We start from the raw sequence: 12,061 nt of genomic DNA on the forward strand, positions 1-12,061 counted from the left end.
TTGATCCTCATATCGTAAACCAGGTGAATACACATTATCTTGTTGTGTATTAGGTAATCACTTACACTCATCCAAACAGCAGCAATTTGAACAATACAAACGATATCTTGTACATGCAATAAGAAACTCAACACAGTTTATTAATTGGTTTACATAACTTTATTTCAAAATGATGAAACATGCCGTAATTATTCCTCTTTTAATTTATGCAAATTTAAAGGGTTATGCATACGACCTCAGTGATGCAATACACAACAACAAAACGTCTCCTCGTGTAGTTTCTAACTCAGAGACATCACTGTTACTGTTAGATCAAGGTACAGTTGCACTTGTTTGACCCAATACTTCACAAAAAAGGACTTTACTTGTCCATGTGCAAGACTTGTCACCCTCAGAAAAATGCATTATTGTGCATCACGATATTATTATATCACAAAAAAAAAATGACCGAAATGACTTGGGAAAATTTCCGGATCCTTGTATGTAAGTATATACAATTTATTTCTTCTTAGCTTATAAAGATATAAAATGCAATTCATTATTATTCATTTTGAATTCAATTATATTGATTTGCTACGTTCAGTTAGAAATGCCATAAACTTTCTCTGGAAAATTGACAGAAAATTCATTTACATACTTCCATAGAATACAAAAAATTGAAAAAGATATTAACAGTGTTCAGATTTAAATTTATTTTGAAACTTAAAAAATATATAATTTTTCTTAAAAGGCCAGATTCATGTTTTTGCTGAAACTAAAGAAGAAGATGTATACACTATACTGGAAAGAAGGCTGTGGGATGATCCAACTGTTGTAAGTTAACCATTCACTTCTCTTTGAAATTACTGATACATACTCAATCGTAAATGTTTCTAGTCTTCTGTTTAATATTCTGTTTAATATTTGAATTAGAAACAAAAATCTGGTCATGATCCTGCATCAGACTGTTGAGAAATTACATGTCAATCTTTGTGGTCAAGGGGTAGCATGCTTGCCTCTGGTGTCGGAGGTTGTGGGTTTCGATCCTAGGTCATGTAAAAAAAAAAAAAATTGAAAACTGGTATTTGCTGCTAAGCATAGCTCATTTAAGCTTATGAGAAAAACTTAGGTGGCTAGGAATAAAAGTGCAATAATTTTACTATTTTATATGAAAAAGAGTGTTAGAAGGCAAATAGAATGAATTCAATTCAAATACTTAGTGTAATATTGAAATTAATATCACTTTTCGTATTTTGTTAATGTGTGCTTCAAGAAAGTCTAGGTCAATGCTTGTGACGTGAAGGTACATTCTTGCATAAGAAATGAGCTCTGGTCTAAAAGATGACAAAAAAAAATAGGGTTTTTGTTCTTAATTACAATCATCAGAATCCAGAAAATGACACAAAACATATTTTTTTTATTGATATCTACAGTCGAACCTCGTTGTGTCGAACTCAGTTGTGTCGAAAACTCTGATGAGTTGAAGTAATTTCTCGGTCCTGGTAAAATTCCCGTTTGATCAATGCATAATTACCTCTGATGAGTCGAACTCGGTTCATTCGAATAGTCGGTTAAGTCAAGTAAATTTTATAGTCCCGTCGATGTAAAATTCATGTAAATTGACCCAGATGACTTGAAGTTCGAAAGTAAGAATTTTCAAAAGATGCAGACCTAATGATAAAAATTCAAATCGGATGTATTTCTTATGTAACCTAGTCATTTTCCAAAGAGATTAAAGCTGAGTAAACATACTTGTTTGTATAACAGTTAAAATGACATGTTTATGGTGACCGGTAATTAACACCTTTGGTTGATCGTTCAAGCAGATTGTTAGTGTGTTAAAGCATTTTCACAGCTTTCAAAAATTCATGACACTCATAGATACTGCATCTTTAACAGACACTATCAAAGATCTGTCATTCAATGACAATAACATTAAGACATAACTAAAGACAACCATTGAAAAGGGTCTTGACTTGGAACAGGCACATGAGCACATATATTTTCTGAGATCTCAACCCTCTTCCATTTTTTAAATCAATAGTAGAATGTTTATAAATAGACATACAGAAAAATCAATATTATGTTTGCCTGCATTTAAAAAAAAGTAAATTCATTTTTCTTTTAAACAGGACGTAAGATTATCATCAGCCAAAGCTTTGGCAGCATTGGGCATGTTTTCAAAGGCTTGTGAGAAAACTGAAAAGTGAGTGTATTTCTGAAATTAACTTGTTTGTTCTTTCAAAATTTTATGTAAAAGATTTGTGAAATATACCATGTTTTGGAAGCTCTTTAATTTGTAAATATGTAGCACAGAGGAATGAGTGTGAAAAGTAAAATAACAAAAACACTGAACTCTAAGGAAAATTCAAAACAGAAAGTCTCTTATGAAATGGCAAAATCAAAAGCTCAACCACATCAAATGAATGTAAAACATATTCCTGACATGGTACAAGCATTTCCTTATGTAGAAAATGGTAGATTGAACCTGGTTTTGTAGCTAGCTTAACCTCTCACTTGTTTGACAGTCGCATAAAATTCCATTATATTGACAACAATGTGTGAACAAAACAAACAGACATAATAGGTAAAAATGTCAAAAATGGGGGCACAGCAGTCAACATTGTGTATAATCTTAATCACTATAAAAACAAACAAATATGTCAACAGAAAAAACCAAAATGGCATATAGACAAAGCACATAAGCAAAAATGAAAGACAAGAATACAAAAAAGACCATAGCACAATAACACAATGGCTGGATGTATAAGTACAGATCCACGCCAAAAGAATATTACAAAAAATGGACTAAACAGTAAAGTTTTATAATACACAAAGACAAATAAAAGAACACTATAACACGTAATTAAGCAGAAGTAAATGACATTGAATCACTCACTCAATGGGAGATAACAAGGTGCTTCTATCAAGGAAAAAATGTTAATTTACTTGTTTGTTCTTCCTTCAGTCCCTATGTTGTATTTACAACAGATTACTGCTCCTGAACTACATGATAAACAAAAATTTTCATAATAATGCCACTTAGATTTTTTATCTGATTTATTTTTTGGGTTTCCTTAGCAGATCATAGACTTTCCCATTACCTTATGTGCCAGTGGGGACAGGATATCATTTTGTGAGTTTTGCTCACAGTACCTCTATTAGTCTTTATATATATGCTTTTGTCACACAGACAATTAAGAATTTGAATAGAAAACGTAATCTTATAGTTTGACTCCAATGTTATCGACGAAAACTATGCATGTCACATTATCTCTCAAGTATCTTTTCTTTAGAATTTTGTCCTTACAACAGACTGGATAATAAATAAGTACATCATCTTTTACCTACTCCCAAGTCAAAAATATTTATCCATTTTAATAGCTAATCTTTGTTTAATAACAGTACTGTAGCTTTTTTTTTATATAATTCACTGGTTTTTTTTTATAAAAGGAATCTAGAAGATCCAGATGAAGATACAAGGAGCCAAGCAGTAATATCTGTGGTGGGTTTTGTATATCTATTTATAAACTTAATGAAGATTGGGTCACTTTCAATCTTTATATTTTAATGTTTTTGATTTGGAATTCAACATGTATGAAATGTATGCCAACAGGACTGATTGAAAATATCTGTTCATACTAGTAATTCTCTTGTTCAGATGATTTTAGGTTCACGAAGAGAGGCAAATATAACAGATTTAATAAAAAGAACAAATATTGTTTAAAACATTTGAATATTCTTTATATGTAGATTGAATAGTTGTGGTTCTATATTTTGCAGAAACGTAATAGTGAAAAAATGGAGTAGTAACACAAGTCATTACATTATTTGTTTATCCCCTCTAGGGAAAGCATGAGCTGATAAAATTTGTATATGGGTTTATATTTTGAATTGTATTTTTCAGGGTACGCTTGGAATGAAAAATGAGAGAATTATAAGAATCCTGTTAGAAATGTTAGAATTAGATTCCAGTGACTATGTTAGATTAATGGTAAGAGATTTGTAGATGCTTAAAGGATAGAGGTAAATGTCAGTTGCTGATTTTACCATGTAGCAGGATACTTGATTCAAATTTGCAATAACTGGAAATTTGTATGCCCCTGCCGTAGCGGAGGGGGCATTAAGTTTTACCCTTGTCCGTCCGTCCGTACGTACGTCCCAAAATTGGTTTCCGTTCTCTAACTTTAGTTTGCCTCAACCAAATGTTATGAAACTTATACACAATGCTTATTACCACAAAACACAGATCAAGTTTGAATTTTGGTGGCGTCACTTTAACCGTTCTAGAGTTATGCCCCTTTACAAATGGAAAATTGCTGAATTTATCGTTTCCGTTCTCTAACTTTAGTTTGCCTCAACCAAATGTTATGAAACTTATATACAATGCTTATTACCACAAAACACAGATCAAGGTTGGATTTTGGTGGCGTCACTTTAATTGTTCTAGAGTTATGCCCTTTAGAAATGGAAAAATTGCAAAATTTTTATTTTCTTCTAAATATCAAGTAATTTTTTAAATTGGAGTTATCTTCCTTTGTCCATGATTATAGTTGAATCAACTACAATCAATGCTTTATGCAATGCAATGTTTAATTTTGACTTCCACTGATAAAACACAGATCAAGTTGAATTTCGTCACTTTAACCGTTCTTCAGTTATGTCCCTTTATAACTATATGATATGCAAGCGGGGGCATCATCTGTGTCCACATGTGGACACTATCCACATTTTTTTTTTTTATTTTACCTCAAACAGGCCCTACTCTATGAGTAAGTATAACACTCATAATCTTTTGTATGAGGTAAACATTTCTTAAATGTAAAAATTAAAATAAATGAAATATTAAGGTTCATCATGATACCACTTCAGAAAACATGACTGTTTTTATACCATAAATTTAACTGTAGATGTAGATATACCAGTGCAACTTGCAAAGTTTCAAAGTAGGACAGGACCTAAATATGTAAATTGCAAAGGTTATGTGTACTCAGTTGTGGTGTAAATTCACCTTTTTGCCAGTGTTATGACGAGCTTTAACTTTCAAATTCTGATTAATTTATCAGTAGTTTTTGGTTCTAACATATTGAGGTGCTGTATTGATCTTCATATTTCATCAATAAAATTGAGAATGGGAAATGGGGAATGTAGTTTTTTGGAATGAAAAGGCTCATTAAAGAAAATTTGTAGATCATAAATGATTATTACTTTGTTTTTAATTTCAGGTTGTGAGGACATTTGTGACATTAAAATTAACTGACAAAAGAGTTATGAGAGCTTTAAGAGAAAGAGAAAGGGCCGAAGGACCATTGTCAAGGTAATACAAAATATTTCAATAATTGACTCCTGAAAAAAAACACCTCCTTTTTTAGTCAAAGCTAAACAATAGGCTGCCTTTTTCAATATTAAAATCTATAGTTAACATCAATCACATAGAAAAATAAGAAAATGTGGTATGAATGCCAACAAAACAACTATCCACCAGAGACTAAATAACGAGGATTTTAGTACATATATGTAACAATACGTCCTTCAACAATGAGAACATTTTTTCCATATAGTAAGCTACAAAAGGCCTTGATATAACAAAATCTTAAACAATTCAAATGCGAAAACCAACTGCCTGATTTATGTAAAAACAATAATCGAAAAAAAAATATGACTGACCTCAGCCAACCAACTGAATTATAGGCTCCTGATGACATGGGCTAGACACATACAGAATGTGGCAGTTTAAAACATGTTTGCTTACACCCAACCCTCCCCTTACCTGGTATAGTTGTGTTACAGCTTATACTCAGCTATGATAATATTGAGATTTAAAAAAAAATTTAAAGTCACTATTTAAATAAATCATAAAAAATCTCTCATCCCATAATACTGGTTGAAGATGAGGAACCAGATTGTGGCATTTTATGCATAACATTATTTTAGAATGATTTTGAAAGGTAGGTTGAGAGCTGGTGTATTTTTGTGGTGGATATGGGAAAATTTACCTTTTCAGTCATGATGAATGTTCCATTTTCCCCACTCAAAGTACACACAAATGTTATATGACAACAAGGCTACCAAATGGATCGATTTAAATATCAAGTACCGTAATTGGGCTTGTATAGTTCGCACTGGTACATAGTCCGTACCCCCTTCTCCCCACGAAATTTTAGGTAAAAAAACTTTTTGTAACTGTTAGAAAAGGTCTAATGAAACTCCGGTAATTTTAAATCGTGTGTGGTCGTTTGTGGTATTTTCTTGGAAAAACCTATTTTCCATCACCAAACAGAAGCTGAAACTGCTTGTAAATGGTTCTAAATCACTTCACGATTGTTAAAATAAGTAAAAATCACACAAAAAACAATTTAGAAACTTGTGTATGTTTAAACCGGAAGTTTGAAAAGCACGTGTAAAAGATGAAAAAACCCTGTGAGAGTCGAAATCGGTACATAATAGATATCACTATAATGCGACTTTGAAAGTAAAACATTTCCCTCCTTATGTAAAACAGTGTTTAATATATCTATCACATTAATGTTTGAAGGGTCTTAAGCTAATACAAAACATATTTGTCAATAGGAAACACCAAAACGGAACGAATAATAACCAATTTGATTTGTAGTTTACACATCGTAAGCTGGTTTACGGTTGTCTTTTTTTACTTTTTTTGTATGATTTCATTCAAGCAGATACCAGTTTGTATTTAGCAATGCATTGAAAAGAAACGAGAATTTTGTAATGAAGCATTTAATTTTATATTTATCAGTATTAATTTGATATTGAATAAAAATAACTTATTAATATGGATTGAGTAAAATTATTGGTTTGAAAAATGATAAGAGCGTCCTCTACAATGTCAATAACAAACATGGCGGAACGTAAACAAACCACATCGCGAAATTGAAATTTTCTCTTATTTCTTGCTTATTGTACTCTATAGTCCGCACCCCTGCTGTCAGGGTCAATTTTGGAGAATAAAACCGCGGACTATACAAGCCTTTTAACGGTATACAAAAAAAGGTTGTTTTTACACTTGAGTAATTTTTTTCCAACTATTCATTTCAACAGTATCTTAAAAATACTGATTATAAAATGATGAAAATATGAGTAAAAAAGATATACTTTTTTGTTTTCAGAGAATCAAAGAAAGCAATAAAAGCACTAGAGTCCTTAGTATCGTTAGGCAGTCCAGTGCTAGGTAGAAAGTCATACACACCATCCAGAAGGGCTGGTAGTTCACAAGGACAAAGTAGACTTGTACAGAGTGTGGCATAAAATTTCAATCTATTTGTAATGTTGAAAATTGTACTTTTAAGAGCATCATGACTAATAATCAATTCTTTTTAAGAGTATCATTAGTTAACAATTCTTGACAACAAATTTCTGTAAACCAATAACTTAAATATTTAGAAAAGCTATGGATACAAATAGGGATAATCTATGCTGTCTTTTGCTATCGGTGTCCACATTGTCCCTTTATAACATTACGCTTATCTGTAACTCTTTGTGATGGGCTTGAAAGATATCAACCAAACTTGAGCAGATTCTTCTGCAGGACACAGGGTTATGCTCCTATTATTTTAAGCCAATATGATGTTTGAACCATTAGTATGAGTTTTTTACAGCATGTCATCTTACAGTATTGTTAACCAAATATCTTTTTAAAATCTTAATGTACTTAAATTCTAATATACAAACTGAGGTAAATGAAAACATATTTCTGTGATAAATATTATTTATACATGTGTTGATATGCTTTTATGTAGAAGATCTCATCTTTCAATGTTTACTGGCCATTGTAATCTTTATTTCAGGAAAAAACGCTTAACTCTTTCTGTCAGTTGTTTATGCAGATTTTCAGTATCTGCATAGACAGTTAATCCAAATCTTGAACTGATTCTTTTGTCAATCTCCACATTTTAAACTGTGTTTACCTTTGTTCATCAAATGTTTTAATTGACTAGCCATTTGATATACAAGACAGAGGAAAAAATATGAATGAAGAAAATTGGCAACAAGTAAAAAGAATAGATAACATGTTATTACTTGAATGCAAATTTTCTGGACCAATATTATAAAATTAATTGTGACTGTGGTATTTATATCAATTCATTCGATTTTCATCAGGAACAAAGATGACATTTTTTGCTGAAAGTTGAAAAAGATGAGACTTTTAAAATTGTTTAAGATGAATTTATATTTTTACAAAGCTTTTGCTGTGATATTTGTGGTCAGTGCATTTAAATATTTTATATGTTTATGTAATGAATAATTTGTATGTAAAATAATAAAAGAAACAAAGAAAAGAACAGGAATTGTTATTTTTATTGGGAATAGTGGTTTTGATTGATTTTTTTCTCAGTTCCTTTGGAATGTAAACTAAATGTACAAAGCAGAGACAAAGCAGTCTGAACTTGTCACATACTAAAGTTTAAACTTTGAATAGGAACAGATGATGCATATGAACCAGCATGTTAAAAATGGATTTTGAATCCTTATGAGAAATACAATGGATGCAACAACTTCTTACTTTTCCAGAGCACCTTATTTCAACTTTGTTGTGAGGTTCATCTTTATAAAAGATATGTGTCCTACAACGCATCGTTGAAAAATGATAGAGCGCAAATTCAACACTGAAAAGATATTTGCATGATAACATAACCTTTCTCTTTGTCACTAATTATGGTGTGAAGATCACTTTGAGAAATTGTGACATTTATTCCTAAGCCTTTCTGCTTTTTTTGTTTGTTTGCCCATTGTCAGCAATAATCCACTGTATTTTCATTACATTTCCAAATTTATGAGAAAATGGAATAGATACAAATGTCACGAAGAGGAATTTATGGAGACATTTTGTTGTCGATTTTTATGGAAGTCTCAAAGTGGCAACTAAATATTCAAAATCTGCAAATCATATTGATACAAGATCTTATCTAACTCTATATCCAATTAAATGAAGATTGAAAGACCAGTAAGGTATATCATATGCCCTATGCTCTTCCTTAATATTCGTCTATTTCTTATATTGAAAAATAGAACAAGTTTGGTAAGCAGTTCCTGCTCCATTCGATGCACTCGTCGTGTTACTCATTGCAAGTAAACTTGGTGGAACATATCCCTGGGCATATGTGATAGATACTGTAAATTCAGAAATTATTGCGATGTTTTTATTATTGCGAAAAATGCGACAGGGTTATAATCGCAATAATTTAAACTCGCATTTTGAAATTTTTAATATGAATTAAATAGGATTTTCCTCAATATCGCAAAAATTAAAATCGCATTTTAGTCTAAAATGACAAAATCGCAATAATAAATGCACGCAATAATTTCTGAATTTACAGTATTACATAATGGACTAACCCAAATCTTGACAACATCCATATAATCTTTATATTGATGACTTTAACTTTGCTGTTCTGGGCCCTTGTTTTGATAAAGCTTCAGTGTGAGTAACAAACATCTAGCAAAGAAATCACGATGGGTAACATAATACCTGGTATATTATATCAATTGGGGTTATATACTCCATATGAAGGTGCAGCTGTTATGTTGCTGAACAGAAATGGAAAGTTCACAACTAGAAAATAGAAATCTCTTTTAGCATGAAATTTATTTCTCCTAACAACATATGATCACTATAGCCATGTTATTACAGGGAACCTCAATATTGTTTCAAGACTGAGAGGTTAAACATATACATATGCAAAAGTCATGGTTTTACAATCTGTAAGAAACCTGTATCTTGGCATTGCACAAGGTCATAGTTTTTCTCTGACTGTTAATAACGTCTTCACTAGATCCATTGGATGTTGGATGTGTACCGATTGATATTTTAGTCTCAGATACACTAGTTTTTAGTCCCCCAGGGACAAAATGTTGGGGTCATATTAATTTACCCCTGTCCGTCTGTTCGCCAGTCTGTCCGTCAGTTTGTCCGTTCTGATATAGATACATGGTTTGTCCGACTATCTCTTCCTACATTTTTTCAGCTACAGCTGTAGGTTGTTTGTATACATAATAGAGGTGTGGATGTCCACAGGATTTAGAATTTTTTCAAATTTTCTCAAAATGCCAGGTATTTGGTCATTTTTTTTGTACTTCAAGTCAGAAAGGGGGACGTTAGATATTCACAAAAAACAGTAGTTGGACTTCATTTCCTTCTCACTTGCTATATAATTGAAGATTTTTTAGTATTGTCAAATATTTAATCAATTCCGGGAAGTTGAATTTGGTGATTACTAAAACTGAAAAGTTTAAACCTTTTGGCTAAACATTCAGTCCTGCAAATGTAGACATTCAGAACAAAAATAAAAGATAGTTCATCATACATAGTGTTAAATTTAAAATTTCTTATGGTGAGGCGGGGGGCATCATTTGTGTACAGACAGCCCTACAATTTTAAGTTGTACTCTTAACATCACTTTTTGTCAAATCTAAAGTATGTGAAAATGCATGTATGCCTCAAGTTGTACTCTTATCATCACTGTTTGCCAAATCTAAAGTATTAGGAAATACATGTATACTCATGCATATGGCAGAGTAGGGGAGGGGGGGCATCGTCCATATCTAGTTTAGTAGTTGCTCTTGGCTCTTAAGTAGCTCTCAGTAACTGAAGAGTATTCTCAGATCTGTACTCAGTGTAGTATTTTGTTGTGGAGATGTATAAATATCCTACCATGTCAGGTCTGTGTTTTTGTAAGATGTTTATTTGCTTGTATCTATCTGATGTGTTAAGACCTTTTCAAGTGATTTTTATAGTTTGTTCTTATGTTGTACTGTTACACCACTGTCCCAGGTTAGGGGGAGGATTTGGCACAAGCAAACATTTAACCCTGCCACATTCTGTATGTGCCTGTCCCAAGAAAGGAGCCTGTAATTTAGTGGATGACATTAGTTGCTGTATATCATATTTGTTTTTCATTCATTCTTTTGTACTTAAATCAGGCTATTATTTTTTTCATTTGAATAGACCACTTTTGAGTTATGTCCTTCAACGGAAAAGTTTGTCAATTATGCATGCCTTTATGACGTCATTTACCAGATAGAGGGGACCGCCTGTATCCATGCACTATTAAAGTTCATCCAGTGTCTTCGTGATTGTCATTATATGCAGGGCTTAAATCTAGAAATAATGTTTGTTCTGTAGGTACTTAATCACAATTCCCTAATGACAGCAGTGCTGATTATCAATTATAAGAATTTAATTTGCCGAAAAATTCATGTATTAAAGCTTCATATTTTTTCAACCGGTCGCTCAACATGGGAAGGAAGTGATGATGCCCCTAAATGCACAAATGATGTTCACTAAAAAAACATAGTTTTTGACATAATATAACGAACTCAAAAGTGGTCTATTGTTTTACATTGGTCTTTTCTGGTCCTTTTATAGCTGACTATGCGGTATGGGTTTTGCTCATTGTTGAAAGCTGTACGGTGACCTCTAGTTGTTAATTCTGTGTCATTTGGTTAATGGTGGAGTGTTTTCTCATTGGCAATTAAACCACATCTTCTTATTTTCATATTAATTTGTTTTAATGTACAGAAAGTGGAGTCTAACAAAACCAACTAACCAAAGATTTCATAAAAAAACTGTTAACACAGAGAAATGTCTTTCCTTTTTGTTATTTTGATAGTAAAATGCAAATGTTGAAATTAAAATAGCAATACTATAACATGCAAGTTATACAAAATATTCAAAGTCAATGAACCATGACTGAAGGCAAAGGGCAAAACAAATCCATGAAAATGAGATGTTCCAATGCTAATACATATATGCATACCAAATATCACTAACCTACAACTAGTGGTTCCCCATAAACAGACCTAATCACAAACTAATACATGTTAACTAAGCTAAAGTTTCAAGTCAATAGACCACCACTGAGAAGGCAGGGCCACTATAACAATCTCCATGGAAATGAGATGAGCCAATGCTAATACAACTGAATAACAAATATCAGAGACCTACCACTTGTGGTTACCTATAAACTGACCTCATCACAAACTCATACATGTAAACTAAGCAAAAGTTTCAAAGTCAATAGACCAAGACTGAGAGGGTGGGGCCAAATAATCAACATAGAAATGA

General features: G+C 32.0%; 1 protein-coding gene across 6 annotated transcripts in view; it reads left to right on the plus strand.

The window, feature by feature from the left end:
- LOC127709902 (uncharacterized) overlaps positions 1-8,279 on the plus strand; it is a 46,897-nt gene extending 38,618 nt beyond the window's left edge. For all 6 annotated transcript variants that reach the window (XM_052215589.1, XM_052215587.1, XM_052215588.1 and 3 more), the window contains 6 exons: positions 731-813; positions 2,112-2,185; positions 3,433-3,484; positions 3,887-3,973; positions 5,205-5,296; positions 7,107-8,279. In XM_052215589.1, the coding sequence (XP_052071549.1) occupies positions 731-813; positions 2,112-2,185; positions 3,433-3,484; positions 3,887-3,973; positions 5,205-5,296; positions 7,107-7,245 (527 nt within the window). In that variant the 3' untranslated portion in view covers positions 7,246-8,279. The remainder of the gene's footprint in view (positions 1-730; positions 814-2,111; positions 2,186-3,432; positions 3,485-3,886; positions 3,974-5,204; positions 5,297-7,106) is intronic.
- Positions 8,280-12,061: the final 3,782 nt, after the last annotated feature.

Source organism: Mytilus californianus, unplaced genomic scaffold, assembly GCF_021869535.1.
Source record: "Mytilus californianus isolate M0D057914Y unplaced genomic scaffold, xbMytCali1.0.p SCAF_7, whole genome shotgun sequence".
NCBI lineage: Eukaryota > Metazoa > Mollusca > Bivalvia > Mytilida > Mytilidae > Mytilus > Mytilus californianus.